This window comes from Bidens hawaiensis, unplaced genomic scaffold, assembly GCF_021521415.1.
Source record: "Bidens hawaiensis isolate Kalapana, Puna unplaced genomic scaffold, B.hawaiensis_p1.1 tig00002553_1, whole genome shotgun sequence".
Classification (NCBI taxonomy): Eukaryota; Viridiplantae; Streptophyta; class Magnoliopsida; order Asterales; family Asteraceae; genus Bidens; species Bidens hawaiensis.
In genome coordinates, this window is record NW_027491139.1 from 370,567 (window position 1) to 392,147 (window position 21,581).

General features: G+C 36.0%; 2 protein-coding genes and 1 pseudogene across 3 annotated transcripts; all 3 read right to left on the minus strand.

Moving 5' to 3' along the window:
• Positions 1 to 4,977: 4,977 nt before the first annotated feature.
• On the minus strand, positions 4,978 to 5,730 carry LOC143620150 (octanoyltransferase LIP2, mitochondrial-like). Its single transcript, XM_077091902.1, has one exon. It carries the CDS (start codon positions 5,693 to 5,695, stop codon positions 5,003 to 5,005), a length of 693 nt encoding a protein of 230 aa, XP_076948017.1. The 5' UTR covers positions 5,696 to 5,730; the 3' UTR covers positions 4,978 to 5,002.
• Positions 5,731 to 8,648: 2,918 nt separating this feature from the next.
• On the minus strand, positions 8,649 to 13,320 carry LOC143620151 (uncharacterized; annotated as a pseudogene). Its single transcript, XR_013151297.1, has 8 exons — positions 13,091 to 13,320; positions 12,245 to 12,354; positions 12,110 to 12,166; positions 11,722 to 12,022; positions 10,442 to 10,689; positions 10,041 to 10,347; positions 9,684 to 9,957; positions 8,649 to 9,045 (listed from the first exon to the last, which is right to left on the minus strand). The product of XR_013151297.1 is annotated as an uncharacterized LOC143620151 (transcript).
• Positions 13,321 to 14,306: 986 nt separating this feature from the next.
• Positions 14,307 to 19,944, minus strand: LOC143620307 (enoyl-[acyl-carrier-protein] reductase [NADH], chloroplastic-like). The gene is made up of 13 exons (XM_077092007.1): positions 19,896 to 19,944; positions 17,525 to 17,814; positions 17,328 to 17,437; positions 16,639 to 16,694; positions 16,472 to 16,556; positions 16,312 to 16,359; positions 16,154 to 16,228; positions 15,949 to 16,060; positions 15,790 to 15,841; positions 15,635 to 15,686; positions 15,474 to 15,531; positions 14,862 to 14,960; positions 14,307 to 14,612 (listed from the first exon to the last, which is right to left on the minus strand). Exons 2-13 carry the CDS (start codon positions 17,796 to 17,798, stop codon positions 14,458 to 14,460), a joined length of 1,176 nt encoding a protein of 391 aa, XP_076948122.1. The 5' UTR covers positions 17,799 to 17,814; positions 19,896 to 19,944; the 3' UTR covers positions 14,307 to 14,457.
• Between the last annotated feature and the right edge of the window lie 1,637 nt (positions 19,945 to 21,581).

Genomic DNA, 21,581 nt, shown 5'->3' on the forward strand with positions numbered 1-21,581 from the left:
TTTTTTTTTTTTTTTTTTTTTTTTGCTTTAGGGTTTAGGGTTTAGGGTTTCGTTGTTAGCATTCTTTGCTTGGAAGATTAAAAACACATAACTTTCATTTATAGCTTTTACATTAAAAATACAAACATTAAATCGTTATCGCATATTCGTAACTCAAAAATACAAACATTAAAGAATGCTTAGACACGATTACATTAACAAGTTGATGTTTGTTACTCATTTTCTTCGCTACCCGATCCCGAGCTATTCCTTAGGTAATCGTCGTACGCGGCTTCTTCATCGGTCATTGGTTGAGTGTGTCCTTGATTGACCTCGTCTTCATACAAGGCCGCCTCATACTCCATTTCCCCCTCGAGTGAGCGTTGATGTTGTGCCCTATCTAAAGAGTCCAAGTAATCCTTGTAGCAAATCGACATCTCTACAGCTGGTGGAGTGAGTCGAGTCCTCCTAATCGATATAACCCTGCCAGAAACAGAAAAAGCAGACTCCGAAGCTACCGTGGAAGCTTGGACCGTTAGTAAATCTTTGGCCATGGCGGCGAGGATCGGAAACTCATCCTCCTTACCTCTCCACCAAGCCAGCATATCAAGACTTCTAAATTCATCCGGAGTCATGTGTTTCACAAAGTTGGTACCACCATACCTTCCAAGTTCACTGCTTGGGGTGTTTACCCTTTGACGTTTACCGGCGTCTTCCCAAATCATGTAGTACATCCCCATTTCAAGGTCGGTTTGGGATTGGGATTGGGCAACAGCTCTTAACGAGTCATGAATTTGGGAAGACGACCCGTGTTTTGTAAGGTAAACATCATACATGTTTGCCAAGGTGGTGTTGAAAGCATTCTTTAAAGTTTGGTTATAATGGGGGTTTTGATCGTCGTTTAACTCTAGCTCATCACAAATTTTTTCTATTAAAGCTTCAACACCACCAACATTGATGCAAGGGTTTAACGCAGCCGCACAGGTCAAAACAGCGGGTAGTTGTTGAAAATATTTTCTAAATTTTTCTTTCATTTTTGCACCCATATCAAAATAAGGTGCACCCCTACAATGAATTTCAGTCAACTTTGTGCACATGACAGCAATTTTTGGTAAAGCAATGGGGCTTGTTGGATAGTAAACCCCGGATAAACTAGTTGTGCAAGATTTAAAAATTTGAAGAACCTCCGTAACGATCTCAATCAATAACCAGTTTCTAGGATCGTACGGTGCACATTTACCCCTATTTGACAAAATTTGATGAAACGCAATTAACGATTGTTTTTGTTGGATGGCTTTCTCAAACATTTCACAAGTCGAGTTCCATCTTGTTGGACAATCCCAATTAGGCCCCAACCATTGACAGTTAGCTTCTTCACAAAATTTTTTGTATCTTGAAAATGTTGAATTGTTGCTAAAAACATCTCGTAACATTCTTTTAAAATTGTTTCTTTGCGTTTCGATCACGTTTAACCCATCTTGCACGGCCAAGTTGATAATATGTGCAATGCATCGGCTATGAAAAAACGCTCCATCACAGATAGGTTTATACTTTAATTTTAAATGGCCAACCGCGGCCGTATTGTTGGACGCGTTATCAAACGATATTGAAAAGATTTTATCTTCAATCTTGTATTGTCGAATGACTTTATCCAAGAGTTTAAAAATATTTCTACCCGTGTGCGGGTAATCAAACAATTGAAACGCAACGGTTCGTTTCATCATTTGCCACGACCGGGGGTCAACCCAATGAGCCGTCACACAAATGTATGAGTCGGGCGAACCATTAGGTACCGACCACACATCCGTTGTTAAGTTCACACCAGTTTGTAAGTTTGAAAAGTATGAAATTAGTTCGGATTTAGCGTTTTTCCATGCTTTAAGACAATCTCTTCTAAGGGTCGAACGACTTACGTGTTGGTAGCGTGGTTGAACATACTTTTGCATCATCTCCGTGAATTGAGGGTTGTCGAAGTGGTTGAAAGGAAGTGATTGTTGAATCACAAAGTTGCCAAACTGTTGACGTACCGCTTCAAGGTCGTACGTAAACACCGTTCCTTGATTCGTCATCTCCGGCTGCGAACTACTTCCGGATTCGTCCTTCAAGACCTTGCAAGAGGGCTTTTCTACATGAGCTCTTAAACTGGAGTTTGCTTCTTTGTTATAAAACTTCAAACAATGTTTGCATCTAGCTTTTTGGGTTCCGTTAGACATTTCGCATAGGTCGAAATGTTGCCAAATATCTTGGTTTCGTTTCGTGGGGATGACCCGAACGACGGTTTCTCCCGTGTTCGAGGCACCCACGTTGACCGATGAAGCAGCACTTTGGGAGGCCATGATAATCGACTACGAATTAAGAGTGGTATACTCGAGTATGAAATAAACGACTACGAAAGAAGAGCGTTTGGAGTTGTATAATCGCGTATGAAATAAACGTTTAGAGCGTTTGGAGTTGTATAATCAAGTGTGATCTAACCAATACCCAACCTAAACTATATATAGATGTTTGTGGGGGTAAAATGGTAAAAAAACAAAAAAAAAACGGCTAAAAAACGGTCAAAAAAAAAAAACGGCTATAAAGCCGTTTGGTAACGTTCGAAAACCGGTTTAACCGGTTAACCGGTTATTAAAAAACCGGTTAACCGGTTTTTTTTATAACGGTAATAAACCGGTTATTTTAAAAACCGGTTAATCGGTTTTTTAATAACCGGTTATTAAAAAAAACCGGTTATAAAAAAAACCGGTTATAAAACCGGTTTTGGCTCCAAAACGTATAACCGATACGTAAACCGGTCAAACCGGTTTTTAAAAAAACCGGTTTTTAAAAAACCGGTTTCCGGTTGAACCGGCCAAACCGGTTCCGTAACCGGTTTTTTTGAACACCTCTAGTTACCAGTGTTGCATAGTTTAACCGTTCGACGCACGGTTGTTGATAGGTTTTTATTCAGTTTCCTTTAATGATTCATGCGGATAAACCGACACTTTCATTTTTGGGTGCTGAAAATTTTTTTTTTCCCCTTCAACTGACCTGCGTGAAGGTTTGCCACGTTATTGGGTTCGTGCGGGTAAGACCGCCTTCCCATGCAATGACTTGACGTAATTATGCGGTGAAAACCGGCATATTAGTTCAGAAAAGTGTAAATGTAAAATCATCAGCTTCGATGTTCTTAAAGAGAATCATTTCCATTAGAAGTGGCTCTTTGGCCTTTTCTTTACAGATTGGAATTGATTTACATGCAAACTGTGTAAATGAGCTCCCTTCCGTGTTGTTGGGATGGGAGCGCCATCGAGCCGATACGCACCTGGTTCGGGATCTCGTTCTTTACGCAGCATGTAGTCTCGATTTTGAAGCTGGAATTGATTCGTGTTTTCCGCAGCTGGGGTTCTACACGCACCCGCCTGCTCAGCCTTTATTGCGCCACGAGGTGCGCGAGCGTCCCATCTCTGACAAATGCTTCGACCATGTCTTTTACATCTATGCATTCTTCAGTGTTGTGGCCCTTTGTCTTGTGAAAGTCACAGTATTTGCTTCGATCAGCATCGTGACGATGTCGAATTATTGGAGGCTTTGGCCATGGGAGCTCTTCAGTGGCGAATATCTCAGTGACGCTTTTGGTGAGAGGCGTCCATCTGGAGTTCCGGTGCGACTGTACATTATCCCTTCCGCCCAACCGATGTTGTAAGCCGGATGAGGTGTCAAAGTTTACCCTTGACTGCCAAATGCCTAGCTTTCATTTTTTATTTAGTCGGGCGGTGAGGACGTTGTCTTCCCTCGTCCTCTGGTGACACTGAAGGATCGAGAGCTAAGTGCCTTGTGCGTGTAGCCATGCTGCGCGGGTGGCCTTCCCTAATGGCTTGTATCCGAGGCTGCGGGAACAGGCGGAGTCCTTCACCATTGGGAGGCATTTCCTGCGGGACCAGCTTGCGTACTGTTCGTAAGGACGTCACGTCTCTGAGCATGGTTGGTCCTGCGGGTGCAGTTGGTCTCTGCGCAGACGTCCCTGTTTAAGGTGAGTCTTGCGGGTCCAACTGGGCTCTGCTGGGACCTACCTCTTCAAGTTGGATGAAAACCATAAATATGGAAAGATTATAAATTAAGAAATATAAATCTCAAAATTCTATATTATCATACAATAAGGTTATTTATCATATAGTGGTTGAGATTGTTATTAAAACTTAAAAGTGTGTGTCTGCTTATTATTTTCTTTATGAGTGTATATCATTCGGCTTGATTTTACCTTGAATCATAAGACCATGTGTTGTGGAATAACTAGCAAGAGCTAGTTATCGCGTCACATCATTGTCACATAGGTAACTAGCCGTCTCGTTAATTTAAGTGTTGTGCTTTAAGCCTTTAACTAGCCACTAAAATAATAAACTGTTTAAAAAAATAAAGATTATAAAAAGATGGTAAAGTGGGGTGATTTGGATATTCCAAACTTCAAGTTGCGGAGGAAGACAACGTTATGGTGATGACGCTTTCCACCATGGCATCGCTCCATGTCTTTCCGGGGGCGGTGTGGAGGGGGGCATCATGCCCATGTGGCATGGATGGCGCCTCCATAACAAATCAAATGGTCTAACCAAAAGTTTAGATTGTTGAAAACGACGGGTAGATTAATTTCAGTTATCAAATAAATATACAAATGACCAATAACTTCATTTTCCAATAATAGTTTCGTTTTTAAAAAATAAAATTAGATGGTTTTATATATTAAAAATACACTTTTGTCGACAATGACTCGTTTCATTTAAAGATTAATTCATTTCTATGCATACCATTAAAACTACTTCATGCACCACCAAACTTGGTGTATTATTGTACTGTATGTTAATAATTTTTACAAAACACCTCAAATCTATATAGTAAATGAAGCACATGTAAGTATGTAACATTTAAAATGCACATATGAAATCACTAATGCTTATAAATTATATGTTTGTTTCAAAAAGAATGAGAAAAAAATATTCAGAAGTACAAGCATGTCATGTTTCATGTACCAAACATTGGTCAACTTTGATAGTCAACTATAAATTTCAACATCTATATCCTTCCAAATAATATCACTGTAACCAAACAACCTTGCAAAACAAGAAACCAACTGATCCTGAACAACCTCTTCATCAGGAAGCACCAAACTCGTCTCTCGCCTCAACGACGTAACATCCTTATTAGCAATTCCACACGGCACGATATGTTTAAAATAAGTCAAATCCGGGTCAATGTTAAACGCTAGCCCGTGAGACGTTATCCCAGATGAAATCCGAACCCCAATCGCACCAATCTTTCTATCCCCAACCCACACACCCGTCTCACATTTCCTTTGACCGTGCGCTTTGACTCCATACAGAGCTGATAGGTCAACCATAGTTGACTCAAGATTTTCAACATATTTTCTAGCACCGAACCCGATATCTCTTAAGGAAATAATAGGGTACAAAATGGCTTGATGTGGGCCATGAAATGTGATGTCACCACCTCTTTGTGTGTAGTGAAGTTCAGCGCCTAAGTTTTCAAGTTCTGATTCGGAAACGAGTAAATTGTGATCGGTTCTACGCTTACCGAGTGTGTATGTAGGCGGGTGTTGTAAGGACAAAAGGGTATCTGAAATCTTGTTGGTTTTTCTATCGGATGCTAGTTTTTCTTGCAGTTTAAGGGCTTTTAAGTAATTTACTGTACCCAGTCTCCATACCTCAAGATTACGTGGAATTCTCATTTCGGGTTTGAGGTCACCTGCAAAAAAAATATATGTATATATCATCATTTTGTATAGCAGCTTTACATATATATATATATATATATTTGTTGAAAAAGTAGTTTCATACTTTCATCAAAGTACAAGTAAATGTTTGTTGCAGTGTCATTTGTATTTTCAAACTTATTAAACCTTAAAATACACTCTTTGGTTTGAAATACGGGTCGTATGATAATACAGGCTACCGACAAAGTCATACAGCCCATATGACCATTTTTCAACTATCATATGGCATGTATGACGTGACAAACTATGGTGTGCAGAGTTGATTTTACATCCTACGACCCATATGACTTTTACTCGATATTTTCAACGCATTGAGCCTGACGCATTATACTAGCCGTATAATAGGGAAAAAATGGTCATACAGGGCTGTATGATTTGCCCCTCATACGACCCATATGGCCATTTTCTCCATGTCATATGTATGACACGTTAAGTAATGTGACAGTAGTGTTTATTGGGCTCTACCCAAAAAAAAGATATGATTATTCATTTATGATGTCAAAAGACTCAATCTTTAAACCATGAAGTAGCTAGTATAACTAAGTCATCATATCGCGTTTGAAGTTAAAGAACGATCATGAAAAAGGTGTTTTGCTTGAATGATATAATAAAAACTTACAACATTTTGAAAAATGGCTTGCTTATATATTTCTAAATAATTAATACGCACATTCATCAACTATCAAGAATTCAAGTGTTTGCATATAATAAAAATCAATTGGATTCTTAACTTTGAATTAGGCCAGCATTAAGGTTACAAAAGGCTTAAAAGATAAACATATAACTTATAAAGTTATAGAAGCAAGTCAGTGCGACATTAGATCAAACAGGTAATATAATATGCAGAAAGATTGGAATGATGGATAGAACCTGGGGATTTAACTCGGCTCGAATTGAAACCGAGCGGCTCGGCTCGGCTCGGCTCGGCTCGTTTTCGCTCAGATTGGAATGAAGAATACGAGAGACCGAAAGCGGCCTTTGAATAGCTGTTAGCGTGCGACTCCGATTTGGATTCTCCGATTCAACGGCGTGGATATAGAGTACTGGAGTCGTGGCATTGAGGGTGACAGCTGATGTTGTGATTGTGCTGGTTTGAATCGATGCAGGTTAGTATTTAGGGATTTGGTTCTCCATGAAAGTGTTGTTGAAGTGGACTGTGGCGGCTTATAAGATAATTGACATATTGTGAAATGTGAATTTAGACTTTTTGGGTTTGTGTTACACCACTGCATATTTATTTTTATTTATTTAATATTTCAAGTAAACTAATAGTAAATATAATTTAATATTTCAGTATTACTAAATATATCTATATATTTGTACACATAAGTGTATATATAATGATATGTACACATATATCTTAAAACAAACTAAAAATATTTGAGCCGAACCGAACCGAGCGAACCCTTGCTCGTTGCTTGGCTCGTTTACAAACCGAATCGAGCAGAGCGGCTCGTTTACAATCGAGCGAAAAAACAAGCGAGCAATTTCCGAGCAAGCGACGAGCGGTTTGGACGGCCCTACATCTACCTACTCCGGTCGTAGTATCGCTGGCGGTTCGATCTCGGCTAAGCCGTTTGTTTTGACTATTTGACTATTGCCTATCTCATTTTTACCTTTTTGCCCTCTGTTTTTTTATTTGTTCATGATTGAACATTTAAAATTACGTTTGTTTTTTAATATCGAGTTTCATTTTACTTTGCACTTGCTAGAATTTAAAATTACGATCACATTTGTGGTTTAGTTATCATGTAATAAAAATAAGAAGGGATGTTTTGTTACTCGGGGTAATATGAAGAAGATATTGGACTAAGGGTATGTTTGGCAAACCTAGTTGTTGGTCGATAGCTGTAGCCTTTTAGATATGGGTGTTTGGAAGAGCTGAAGCTTTTGATAAAGTAGAGATGGTGGTGTAACAAACAAAACGACATACTAGTATGATCTCAAAAGACTGGCAAACTATATGGTTTTCTACTAAGAGCTTTCACATTACGATTTGTATCCTTGTTTATTTGATTTAGAAAGAAAAAAGAATTATTCTTGAAATTCGATTATCTTCTAAAAACCATATCACATTCCATATATCTCTTTATTTAATCCAATGGTATATTTTTATTCTTCCACAAACAAATATAAGGAACATATTATTTCTCTCCATTCTACACCAGAGGAGAAGGGGTGTGTGCCACGGTGTTTGAACGCTTTGCCATCATGACTACATCGGACCGATATGTATATTGAATATCCACATTGTAGCTTTAAGTGCGTTCTTCTTAGCGCTCGTCATTTTGGATTGACTGAAGATTTTTGGATATTTTTTTTCTCCTTAGGAGGAAAACAAGGGTTCTAAGAGGAAGATGAACGTTGCATTCTCATATGTCCACTCCTTGAGACATTCATGTTCCAACTTATAGAGGTACTCTAAGTATGAGAACCCCATGCTTCCATTGCAAAATACGATACATGGAATTCCTCCTAAAACCTATACCGGTGTCAAGAATTGTGTGTTGACGTCGCCAATGATGTAATTAGCGTCATTATTATAGACTTTTGGACTAAGATGCAAAGGTCCACACAAATAGTTGTGTGTCTAGTGAGTAGCGACCCTGCCCACATTGTTTTTCCTGATCTTGAACCACCCTCTACGATGAACGATATGTATATAGGGAATCCTAATTAGGTGACTATTTAACCGACTTCTCTAAATATATATTGAAATTTAGAGTGAGGTTAGAGAACCTGCTATTAATGTAATAACTATACAAGTAAAAAGTTACGAAAACCTCCTAAACACTCATACATATTGCTATAAAAATGTTTTTATACGATACTCAAGCTTCTTTATTTGAGATTGTTCTAATCTGTATAAATGTATATAAAACAAAATGATCACTTGGCATGTTTTCCAATATCCACAAACCCACCATACCTAACAAGCAATTAATTAATAACTGATTATCACCAGCTGCACAACAAACATAGATATACAACTGTAATATGTAAATGTTGTATACGCGCATGCATACATACGCTTTCTAAAATCTGCATGCTTATGACGAGCAAGAAAGCATGCACACACCTGGACGGCTAGCCCATGCAGGTGGCAACTGAGCATACTTTTCCATACCGGGTTGCTCGTCATACGGGTTTTCAATCACTTTAAGCAACCGTCTGACCTCTTCAAAGTCACCTTGTTCAGCCATGTCTATTGCAGTCTGACACAAATAGTTTCTAAGAATGTATTTTGGATTCACAGAGTTCATTGAAGCTTTTCTATCCTCATCTCGAACTCCACTACCAGATAACTGTTAAATATCATACCAAACAAATATAAGAATTCATTGTAAAAGTACTTTAAATAAAAACAGATAGAATTAAAGGGAGGAAGATGGGGAGGTCATGAGGGTTAAGGTAACATGTCAAAATGGTCTGTCTTTGAATAACAGGTTAAAACAGTCAATCTTTAAAACACAGATCGTAACGGTCAATCTTTGAAATACAGGTCAAAACGATCAACCTTTGAAATACAGGTAAAAATATACAACAGTATGAACATGATATCAAGCTTTTCTATATATTTTGTATCAACATGACCTTCAAGATTTTCAAAAGTACTGCCGCATCATCATTAGACTTGTTTACAATTTGATCTTCTTTTTTATAATTAATACAAAACACTTACCCATTTTTTTCTAAGTAAAGTGATTCATAAGAGGTTTTAACTTTTAAGCTAAACACTTGTTGACTTTTAACCCATTTGATTGTTTCCATTTTATTTTAAGTATTTATTTACACATCTGGGCCATTTAAAAAAACACAACTCAAACCAGCCCAATATTCGCCAAACGGGTCAAAACTGCCACCTCTTGACACAATATAAAGACTTTACAACAGATCCTAAAAATGCATGATTTTGTTAACAGGTTTTCAGCAATCAAATTACCTCCTCAATGTAAAGTTTGACCCAGCTGATCCATGCCTCCTTGCGTTCTTGACTAATATCTAGTAAAACAGCCTTGAGTGGGACCAACAACTCTTCATCTGGGGTCGTTGACTCAGTTTTAATGTTGGATAGTAATCTGAAGAAGTTTGTGAAGTCAACTTTGTCAACCGCCATATTGTTAAGCAGTTTACTTATAAGTTGTTTATTATACTCCGATAGCCCAAGTTTTTTGGTCATTATAAGTTGATACTCATCCATAAACTTTGTACCATATCTGCAACAGATCATAAACAATAAAGTTGACTTTTTTGAAGTCAAATAGGCTGAGAAAGGGCAAAAGGGTCAATAACCAAATACCTTTCAAGGGCATGATCAGCCTCGTCCTCGTTAATCAAATTAGCAGAAGAAAGAGTTGATGTAAACTGAGCCATATTCCATAAACCAACATCGGGTTGATTTGCAAAACAATACCGTCTACCTGGAAGATCAGTGATATTCGGGGTGAAACTTGGATCAAAAGCATCAAGAAACCCAAACGGCCCATAATCAATCGTGAGGCCCAGTACACTCATGTTGTCAGTATTCATAACACCGTGTGTGAAACCAACACCCAGCCAGCTGGCGATTAACGAAGCGGTCCGTTCAGCAACTTCCACTGCCCAAGCTGATTCACCATCAGATAAAAATTTCATTAACTGTTAAAACAAAATACATAATCTTTAAAATCTGATTAAATCTTTATATTATTTACTATTTACCTGCATATTTGTTTGAAGTTAGATCTACGACAGAATCATTTACTTGGCCAGTAGAGAAAGATAAGCCATCACTTTTGCTCATGTTTTCAATATGAGGAAAGTGATGTTTAATAGTGTAATCGGCCAATCGTTTAACAAGTTCAAGATCCTCTCTCCCTCGTGACGCGTATATTTGAAACGAGCCGAAGCGTAAAAACGATTGTGCAACTCTGCACACAATTGCACCAGGTTCCTCTTTTGGATTACCACTGCATTTACACATTATAGATATGTCAAACCCAGATGACTGTGTTCAGCTTTGTGATGTTATGTTTGTTCGTTAACAGTATAAACGATCAATTCATGAACACAACTAAACATAGCTGAACAAACACTGAGTTAAAACAGTTAAAAACAAGGCGAAAAACTATGTGTTGGGCATAAAAAGTTATTACAACTAAACTAAGATGTAATGGGCCATGAAAACTTTAAATCATAGTTATTAAAAGCCCTCACTTCTTGTGCCTAAGCCCATTTTTCAGGCGAGGCTCGATAAATGCGCTTCTAGTTCCTAGGCGAGCACTTCAGCATTTACAACGGGAACATGAGAAGATAAAAGCCAAGCAAAAGGAACGCAAGGAGTGCTATTGAAACCTAGATCTTGGAGAGGTTATAGGAATTATATTGAACCTTTTGTTATACAAGTTTTGAATTTTTTTTTTTTTTTGAATCTTGACTGCTTTAAAACTTTTGGTAGATGATGTTAAAGGTTATATAATAGCTTTTGTTTATTTTATTTGAAGAATAGTATTATTAATTTTTTATTTAAGTGTGTTTTTTTGCTCCTTGCGCCTAGGCCCCATGTTAGGCCTATGCGCCTTTAGTGCGCCTAGCTCATTTGATAAGTATGCTTTAAATATCAAAGAACATAAACGAACGCTACTTATACAAATGTAAACTAACGAACATTAATGAGCAAGCATAAATGGATTTAAATAAACGAATGTTCACGAACATAAGTGAACAAAAAAGACGTGTTGTGTTTATATTCGTTCGTTTAACTAAATGAACAAAATTATTTGTTCATGTTTGTTCGCTTATTAACTAAACGAACATGACCGAACGATTCACGAACAGTCCACTCAACGTTCGGTTCGTTTACAGGACTACGGCTATGAGTACAACACACACTAATTTCTTAAATAACCAATATCTGTCATACACTGAATAATTGGCTACTAGCCTACTATGATGTTAGAGTGTTTAAAAAAAGAGAGATTCTTTAACTACATAAAACTTACTCATAAAACATGTCACGTGTAACATATTTCCCGGTAGTTACAAGGCTAAGTGCACGAGTTGTTGGGTTTCCCAAGACTATGAACCGCTTCACTACAAAGAAACTCGCGTATACTACTACGAAGAACCGCTAAACCATCAGCAAACCGACTGTATGGAGTCTTTCCAGCACCCTTTAACTGAAGCTCCCACCTTTGAGACTTAGAATTCACAAGCTCACCAAGTGTTATGGCCCGCCCATCACCCAATTGACCTGCCCACGATCCAAACTGATGACCGCCATAACATTGAGCATAAGGTAATCTGAAAGTAAGTAAACATTTTACTTTTAAGTTGCAAATTCGTAATTAACTTTCCATTTATAAATAAATAGTGGTGCTTACTCCTTACCCTCCTACTAAAGGGGATGCCCCGGTGAACAGAAGTGGGAAATCTGGTCTTTCAAATCTGTAACACAATTATAAATAAATATTACTATGTCACTGATTTAGAAAGTAAATACTAATTAGGAACTAAGAAACTCACTCTTTAGGATCTAAATCAAAAATTTCTGCAACGGATTCTGACCATGCAACTAGTTTAGGGTTGTCCACTTGTACAGAAGGGGCTACTTTTGAATAGCACGCATGATGCACCTAATTTTTGTGAAATTATACAACCAATATAACCTAATTACAATCCAGAATGATTCAATGTCAAAGTGTTAAGATCAAATACAAACAATTCATATCGTGAGAAGCGTACAAATAACTAGAGTATCTGCATTTTTTGAACTAGAGCATAGTTGTCGATAGCGCCCATAGCGCCAACTATAGTGAATACCGTAACATAGTGGCGGGTTAGCGCTAAGTGGTCTTTAGCGACCAAATAGCGTGAAATACCGACCATCTGCCTTTTTTCTTTTTGTTCTTATTTTATAATCAATTTTGATGGTACTTATTGATTATAATAGCTATTATAGTAGTATTTATTGATTATATTGATTATTGTTGAGTACTTCAGTGTAAAACATTAAAAAAAATTCTAATACCATATCGCTAAACATCAAATAGCGCCCGCTATTTCACCGCTATTGCTACATAGTGTATAGATAGGTTGTCGCTATTGACAACTATGTCTACACTTTTGTACAGAATTGAGCTAGAGTAATTACACTACTAAAAACTAAGAGTAATAATAATAAGAATAATAATAATAATAGTTAGTTTCATTTGTACCCCTAATTTCAAAAGGCTATATCTAATTTTAATTCTAAAAATTTGGCATCTAATGTTAGGGTTTGGAATAATTGCATATGAATCCAATTGAATCTCAATCAACAAAATCAAATAAACAATCAATCAGGAGGAGGCAGCAAATAATAATAATAACCTGTCGAGGCATGACATCTGTGCGAGGATCACCGGGCAGCTCACGAACAAAGGAGTGATCAAAGTTCAAGTCCTCAAGGCTCAATTTCACTCGTTTATCATCATTACCGCTCAGACTCTGCTTGTTTAATCCGTCGGTAACCGAATCGATAGATACACCGGTAGTTGTTTCCATGGACGCGTTGGTAGAGAAGCAGGGTGTGTATCGGTTAAGTTTCACGAGTTTTGGAGGGAAGAGACGGTGGCACAGGGGGTGTGAGAGAGTGAAATGAGAAATCATGGTTTGTTTGTTTGTTTATTTTAGTTATGATATTTTCAACGTTACGTTTATATGAAATGAAATGAAATGAAATGAAATGACGGTTTGGGGATATGTATTGTGAATGTGAAGTTATGAACCACAAGTGCAATATAAAAGTGTACATCCAGCATTAAAACACGTACCTTTGTTTATTTTGTTATAAAAGTTTTTAGTCTAGTGTTTTCTCATGTAGCGTCATGACGCCAATGTGTCGAATCGTTTCTGAATAAACAATAAATGTAATGGTATAAACCGTTGCCGCCTTCTAAGCCTGGATCGATTCTGATAGGAGTGCTTGGGAGAATTGTCGGTTCGTTTCTATCGGTTTGCTTATATTGTTATTGATTTTTGCATCTACTCATCTAATATGGTTGATAAATAATAAATAAAAAAGTTATTTTAAAAGGGTATTTTTGTCTTAACGGATATATGCCTCATAACTCAAAGTACCATTGAAACCGACACAGTTCAAACCAAAACAAGTCAACCAGTTTGAGATCCAAACAATCATTTTCACAGTCTAACAGTACGGTATAAAATGTAAAACCGACCATCTGACATTTTTTATAATATATTTTTCCAGTCTTGAAATATGTAATAATGTTTATGTGCTATAATCAGAAGTTATTTAAATCTTTATAAATATTTTTAAATACAAACCAATGATATTTAACTAAAAAAATTAGTATAAGCGACCAAACATTAAAAACTGAACCGTTAAACCACCAAACCGGCCGGTCCGTCCAACCCACCCAGCCCAGTCGGTTTGTCGTTTCTCAAAACCGTGGTTAGCAGTTCAGGCTGTTCAGCCTAGAATTTTTGTTATAAGCAGCTAAACCGGACCATGAAAACCCCTAACTACCACTCGGATCCAAATAACAAGTCCAACACATGCTTGACTAGACACGGCACCGTTTAGCAACAATTTACGACTTGCATTATAAAATTTTGCATGATTAAAATGTCATAATCATAGTTTAACTTACAGACAACTAATATATAAACATAAACCTACTAGCCGCCACTTTAAAAACTTTATTCTCAATAGCCGCCAACTGTGCAATTTACTAATGTTTGTCTGTTGGAACATTAAGATCCTTGAACAACGGGCTATCAACCCCCACACCCATTGCATTCAGCCCGTTATCAACATATATAAGAGCACCCGTAATTGCAGAAGCCAATGGTGATGCCAGGAATGCTGCTGTGTTCCCCACCTCATCTGTTCATATATTTCTCAAACTTCAGCAAATTATTAATTTGTATATGATGGTTAAAGGATCGAAACAGTTTTTTCTTGGGTCGGTACTTGAAACACTTTGAATGACTTTCGACCCATTTGACCTGTTTTCTTCTCTTTTCTTTTGTTTTTTAGATTTTTACCCATGTGAAACATTGGAATAACACATGACCCAAATCGACCCGTTTATATACAGATGGCCCAAGATTGCTACTTTATTATATGAAGTACCTGCAGATAGTTCTTTCTGTAGGGGGGCATTTGCAAAAGAGTAGTCAATCATTGTATCTATGAATCCAATTGCTTTAGCAGCACGGCTTCCAAGTGGACCTGAAAGTTTTTAAATTCCAGGAATGATTAGAGTGCAATTCAGGTGCAGGAAAATAGTGTGCACTCGCAAGAATATATTTATCATATCATCATCATCATCATCATCATCGTACTCAGTATATCCCACCAATAGCAATGCTATGGTAGGGTCTGAGGAGGGTAAGATGTAGACAGCCTTACCTCTATCCCATAAGGATAGAGAGGCTGCTTCCGGTGAGACCCCCGGCTCGATAGTAGTTTTGAATCAAGCCTTGGACATAAGACACATAACACTCAATCATCGGGACACCGGCTGATTGGTGCATGTGCCCTTGTCTTTCGGCTATCAACGCCACCACATGATGCCTGATTAACCTTCCGCCACTTTTAACGTTATTTTCACGTGATTAGTAAAATAACGTCAAAATTAGTGCAATTTTACTTTTGCCCACCCAAGGGTTCACACATATATACATTATATGTGCGCACCGCTTTATCATATAATAATATGAAAGAAAGTGATAAAAAAATCACCTGCAGATATAGTGTTCACCCTAATTTTATGCTTTCTTCCTGCTTCAAAAGCTAGCACCTGGACAAAATATAAAATAGGTAGGTATTATCGTTATGCATTATCATTATAATTAGTAATTCTTTGATATTGTAAAAGAAATGAAGATGGAAAATAAGCTCACTCTTGTGTCACTCTCAAGTGCCGCTTTTGCTGAACTCATGCCCCCACCGTACCTGTGTTATATAAAATAAGTAAATAACTAATGTTTTTGACTTGTTTCAGAAAAACGGAAGTTACACTGAAGTAAACGGATCAAAACTGGAAAAGGGAATGTACCCGGGAATTATTCTCTCAGAAGCAATATATGTAAGAGATATTGAGGAACCACCTGTGAGAGCCCCGATAATTGATTAATTAAAATGTAACAAGCGATACATAATAACATATACTAAAACAGAAAATGATGAAATATTGTGATATGTAGCAAGTGAATACCAGGGTTCATAATTGGAAGGAAATGTTTAAGCAGAGAAACATAGGAATAGCTTGATGCAGATACTGCTGCTAAATAACCTTTCCTCGATGTCTCCAACAACGGTTTTGTGACCTAATCATGTATTATTATTACTATGATTATGCATTTGTTAGGTAACAAAACAAATTATGCTATATTTGGTTCATGAATAGGTCAACGGTCAACCTCTGGTCCGTTGGCAAGTGAGTGGACTAAAATATCAATGCTACCAAAATCTTGCTTTACTGATTCTGCAACTTCCTGAATATAACCAAAATTAGTAAAACCTGTACACAATTGAAAAATTATAGTTTTAGTGGAATACATTATAATTTAGCATGCACCTGCACTGTCCAATTACTTGCTCCAGCATAACGTTTATTGGCTTTAATCTGCATAAATGATTAAATTCACATCAATATAAGTCAATGATATGGTTCTCATTGTTTGAACACTTTGTTATGACAGTTGTATTATACTATATTATATAAAAACACTACTAACATCTTCAGGTACATCCTCAGGGTTATCAAAAACGGCATCAAGTGGATAAACTTTAGTAATCTCCATCAAAGAACCATCTGGTAGTCTGAAAGAATGGAAGATGACGTTATTCATTATAAATTTCCACTTGCTATTGTACTAACGTTGAAAATAAGTTAATATCTTACACCAGTGATGCGTCAAATTTGCCCCTGCGTAGGCTCATTTCAAATATGTTTAACGCCTACATCAAAAGGTCAAAATAGACAAATTAGAAATAATAACTATTTTTTATATATTTAGTATTTATAATTTTTATATATAACAAAATATGTATTGCTTAGTTACTTTTATCATAATTTTATATATAATAGAAATATTATATAAATATATATATTAATACATTATATACAAATTATATAATTACTAGACTCGTTTAGGCTTGCAAGACGGGTCGAGCTCGGGCTCATTTAGTAAACAAGCTTATTTTTAAGCTCCAGCGTGTTTAAAATCGGATTCGAGCTTTTAGCTGGCCGATATCAAGTAGCTCAAGAGCGGCTTGGCTCGTTTACACCCCTAGCCTTGACCCATAATTTGATATACGTCCCCGCCGTGCAGCTCAGTTGGTTAAGGGGGCGTAAGACTTGGAACAATAATTTGATATACATGCATGCACACATCTATCTATATATAACTAATGTGTCAATTATGATTGCAGAAATAATATAACTACAACTATAATCTTAAGTTATGAATAGAAATAATCCATGTAAAAACAGAACATGTGTGAATTTCAACCTTTTTGACCCATTTGACCTGTGTTTTTTAAATAACTTTTTTTTTCTTTGACCAATATGAGTTTAACTACTTTACTTACAGGCACCCATGTTCCAACAAGAATTTCAGCACCCGCAGCAGCTAAAGATTTTGCAATAGCCCAACCATATCCATTGTCATCAGCAACACCGGCGATAAATGCCCTTTTACCTACACATTACAATTAACAAATAACATAACCATTATGGCATCTTTCATTTAGAAAACATGAAATACAAGGATCCAACTTATTCGAACCTTTTAAGTCAATGGACAGCTGGGAAACAGGCTTGCTTCCAGAAGCGTCCGACATCGACCTCGTAACAAACTTATGAAACCTAGGACGACTTATTGTAGATTTATGGTTAAACTTTAGAACCGATGACAGATGAGACGAGCTGGTAAGCTTAGATGACAAAGTTCTATCGGACTCATGTACAAAAGTTGCCATTGTAGCCCCAAGACTTCTTTGTGTAAGAAAAACAGACGGCCTTGCAGTTATTTGCAGAGCTGAAGCACCAATTGCCATCATTTTGAGTATATGCAATCTAGCAAAGAAAACATAATTGAAGTTCAAATTTTGCATAAGATGGAAAATGTGAATTTGTAAATATTAAACTAACAGTTAAAGAAAAAACCCATTGTTAGCATAATAATAGGATTACAAATAATGTTACAAATTATGAATTTATGAATATAGAATTGAAGTTACATTTGGCTCAAGTATCACTGCTGAATGTGAGGGAGATTGGTAAAATGCTGCTTAGCCTACTGTTAACTGCGTTTATTATTTATTATACTTATACTTATTATGGGTTTGGATCAAATACAAATGACTTTTATCATGAGAAGTGTACACATAACTAGAGTAATTATGTTAACACTAGAGTAGTTATTATTACACTATATAACTTTTGAACTAGAGTAATTATTATTACTCTAGTTCAAAACTATAATTATTCTAGTTATTTGTATGTTTAGTATGTTAATTTTATTTGTACCGGATCTCACAACTACTTATTATTATTATTATTATTATTATTATTATTATTCTATACTTTCTATACTATATATAAAGCATGAGTGAGGGACCTCTTAAATTTTAAGAGGTACTAAACTTGTTGCTTTTAGTACAAAGTATAATGCATAAAATTAAGACATTTTAGGGGCAATTTTGTATCTTGACAATTTTGTCTTTTAACAAAAGCCAAATCTTACGGTTTATTTTTAATTTATTCAAAAATAAATACAAGTTTGGTCCTTTAACTTTAATCACATCTATATAATATATAAAGCATGAGTGAGGGACCTCTTAAATTTTAAGAGGTACTAAACTTGTTGCTTTTAGTACAAAGTATAATGCATAAAATTAAGACATTTTAGGGGCAATCTTGTATTTTGACAATTTTGTCTTTTAGCAAAAGCAAAATCTTACGGTTTATTTTTAATTTATTCAAAAATAAATACAAGTTTGGTCCTTTAACTTTAATCACATTTTGTTAATTTATATAATAGTTACATATATACCCCTTATTTTAAACCAACTACCCCGATGACGTTTAAACGTTTATAACTTTTTCACACGCAAATATTTTTTTAAAAACATTATACCATTAAAACGATTATTTTATTCTCTTTAATTTGAGTATGGTATTGCAACACTTTTTTCATTCAAAAACTTAACGTGTTACATGATTATTATTAAAGATCGGCAAACGAATCGGGCGGGTTCGGCCGTTCGGGTCATGGGTCTAAAAGGTTAAGGTTGGAATGAGTCGATACAAAAAGGTTAATTCGGTTTGGGTCAGGGCGGGTTTGGGTTGAAAGGAGTCGAGTCATAACGAATTTCGGTTAAAAAATTATCAAGTGGAACGGGTTGCGGGTCAAGATGAGTTCAATGTAGCGTTAAGTGCGCACCAACACCTGTCTGAGCGTGCACAATCGTTGTGTGACGTGCTTACTAACACCTGTTAAGATTCCAATGTCGCAATACGAGTATAATATCGTCGGGTTACGCGCGTATTATTATGAAGTCACGCACATACAGAGACAGTAACACCGGTTACGCATCCGATGTCATGTTTGCGTGCATACCTCGCCGCATCGCGCGGGCACGCAGCTAGTATTATTTTATGTATCGCTATTCTTTAAGTTTGTTTATTAGTCATTATTCTATCCATAGTTTGAACATTATGACAGTTATAAACTCTCTATATAAACAGATCTGGTTCTCAGTTATTACAACTACAGAAAATATCATACACCTATGCATTTTACAGTTATTTAAATTATTTCACCTACATTACCAAATTCAAATGCTATATAATAAGATTACCAATAATGTAACCTAACAGAAGCTTTTCACACAAAAATCAAAGTGGATAGACTCTACAAAGTTCGTTCAATTTCATCATAATTTTAATGTATTAACGCTCTCTAACAAACTATTGAGCAAATTCAACACATTCAGAATATCAAATGAACGAAATCAAATGCGATGATTAAACTGAACGCAATTTCGGTTCAGATTGTGCACATTCAAACATTAGTATATTGTTAAGTGACAGTAAACTTAAACTTCAACAGTACGTAACAACAACTGCATCAAATTGAGAGTTAGTGAGCTTACTCTGCAACGTGAGGCGCCAATAGCTCACAGGTGGATCTTGTGTGCAGTGTGCTGGTGAGAAAGAAGAAAGGGTTGCTTTTTGCAACTTAATTGGGCCTTGGATTGGGCTGGGCCTTTCAAGAACTAATAATGGGCTTCATGACCTGATGACCCTGACACGTCACACGAGACTGTCATTGGCTCTATGCTAGTATTTATATTTTATACGTTTCTTTTTACATAATTTTCTACATATACCAAACCTCTCTCTCTCTGTAAACGCATTAAATATTTTAAAAAAAAGTATTTTAAAAAGAAAATCACATGCTCAGCGTATATGATTGGGTTATATATATGTTATGATATAGTTTAAAACAAATTAATAAATTATTAAAACAAACTTCTGCCTCGTGTATCAAGCTCTTTAACGCCCAATAGCGACACACGTGTGGTGGTGTTCTGCGCCCAGTTAGCTAACCTGGCTTCTCCACATCAGCACCGCTCACAACATAAAGCTTTATTTTGAGTTTTTGACCAATTATATCATGTGAATATAGATTTTCATTTCTTGGTTTAGCTAGCATCGAATGCGACATTTTATCTAAGACAGGCTTAAGAATTGAATAAATAGGCACTCATATCAAGCTTCCAACTAACATTTGTTCACTCACGATTATAAATAGGTATTACGTTCTTCACAAAGACTCGAACTTATGCCAAACATGTTAAAATCCAATTCGTTATCACATTGATAAGAAATTGTTTTGGTGAGAGTTTTGATTTCTTGTTTTTTAGGTGGTGAATACAAGATTGATTTTAATTATGTTTTTCTTAAAATGTAAATGTTGACTCAGTTAGTTAGATGTTTGGCAATGCCATTCCCGTTGGCAAGCATCATACTATATTTGGTGCTACTTATGACATTGAAGTCATCAATTTCTTTGAGTTTGTTTTTGGTGAATATCAAGTGGATTAATTGAAGCAATTATGAGTAGATACATGAAAGTGATCGATTTTGTCGCATGTTAACATACATATGTTATGTCCAAACATATCGACAGTATATCAAGCATTGTTGGTTTAGACTATAATACATAATTCGTAATATGATTTTTTTTTACTGAGTTATCATATAAGCAATGATAAACGCCTTTAAAATTTTAATTTCTTTATAAATAATAAATCATATGAAAACTAGTTACAACAATGTTATTTGTACATAAATTATTATGTGGATATGGCTAATTGAACACACTTAGTTTTTTTAGTTAGTTACTTTATAATCTTACTAGGGGTCTAACAAAAGAAAATAACTAAATTAATGAAAAATCATACAAAGATTTGTGTTTTTTTATTTTTATATTTTAACTTGGAGATAAGAGGGTTCCAAACTCTTAATCTAGCCCACATTAGTACAAAACTACAAATGCAACGATGTATTTGGTACAACTAAATTAGACACTTCAACAAAATATGTTATATTTGAGAACTTTAATTAAATAAACTATCCAAGAATAACGACTTTAATAGAATCAATTTCAACTCTGATATAAAGATGATAGATAACAACAATAATTCCTCACATGATAACACGGAATAATTCATATATAAATTAATAAATTCTTAACCTTTGTTTTCCTTTTACCTAAGATCCTGCTAAATCATAATTGTTTCCTGCTTTATTCTAAAAGTTTTCCACCTTTATTC

Coding starts and splice junctions, on each gene's coding strand:
- LOC143620150 (XM_077091902.1), bottom strand. CDS start 5,695: ATGAGAATTCCACGTAATCTTGAGGTATGGAGACTGGGTACAGTAAAT.
- LOC143620307 (XM_077092007.1), bottom strand. CDS start 17,798: ATGATGGCAATTGGTGCTTCAGCTCTGCAAATAACTGCAAGGCCGTCT. Junction 16,695..17,327: donor TTGTTGGAACATGGGTGCCT/GTAAGTAAAGTA, acceptor CTTTTGATGTAG/GCGTTAAACATATTTGAAAT. Junction 15,842..15,948: donor CCTTCCAATTATGAACCCTG/GTATTCACTTGC, acceptor GGGCTCTCACAG/GTGGTTCCTCAATATCTCTT.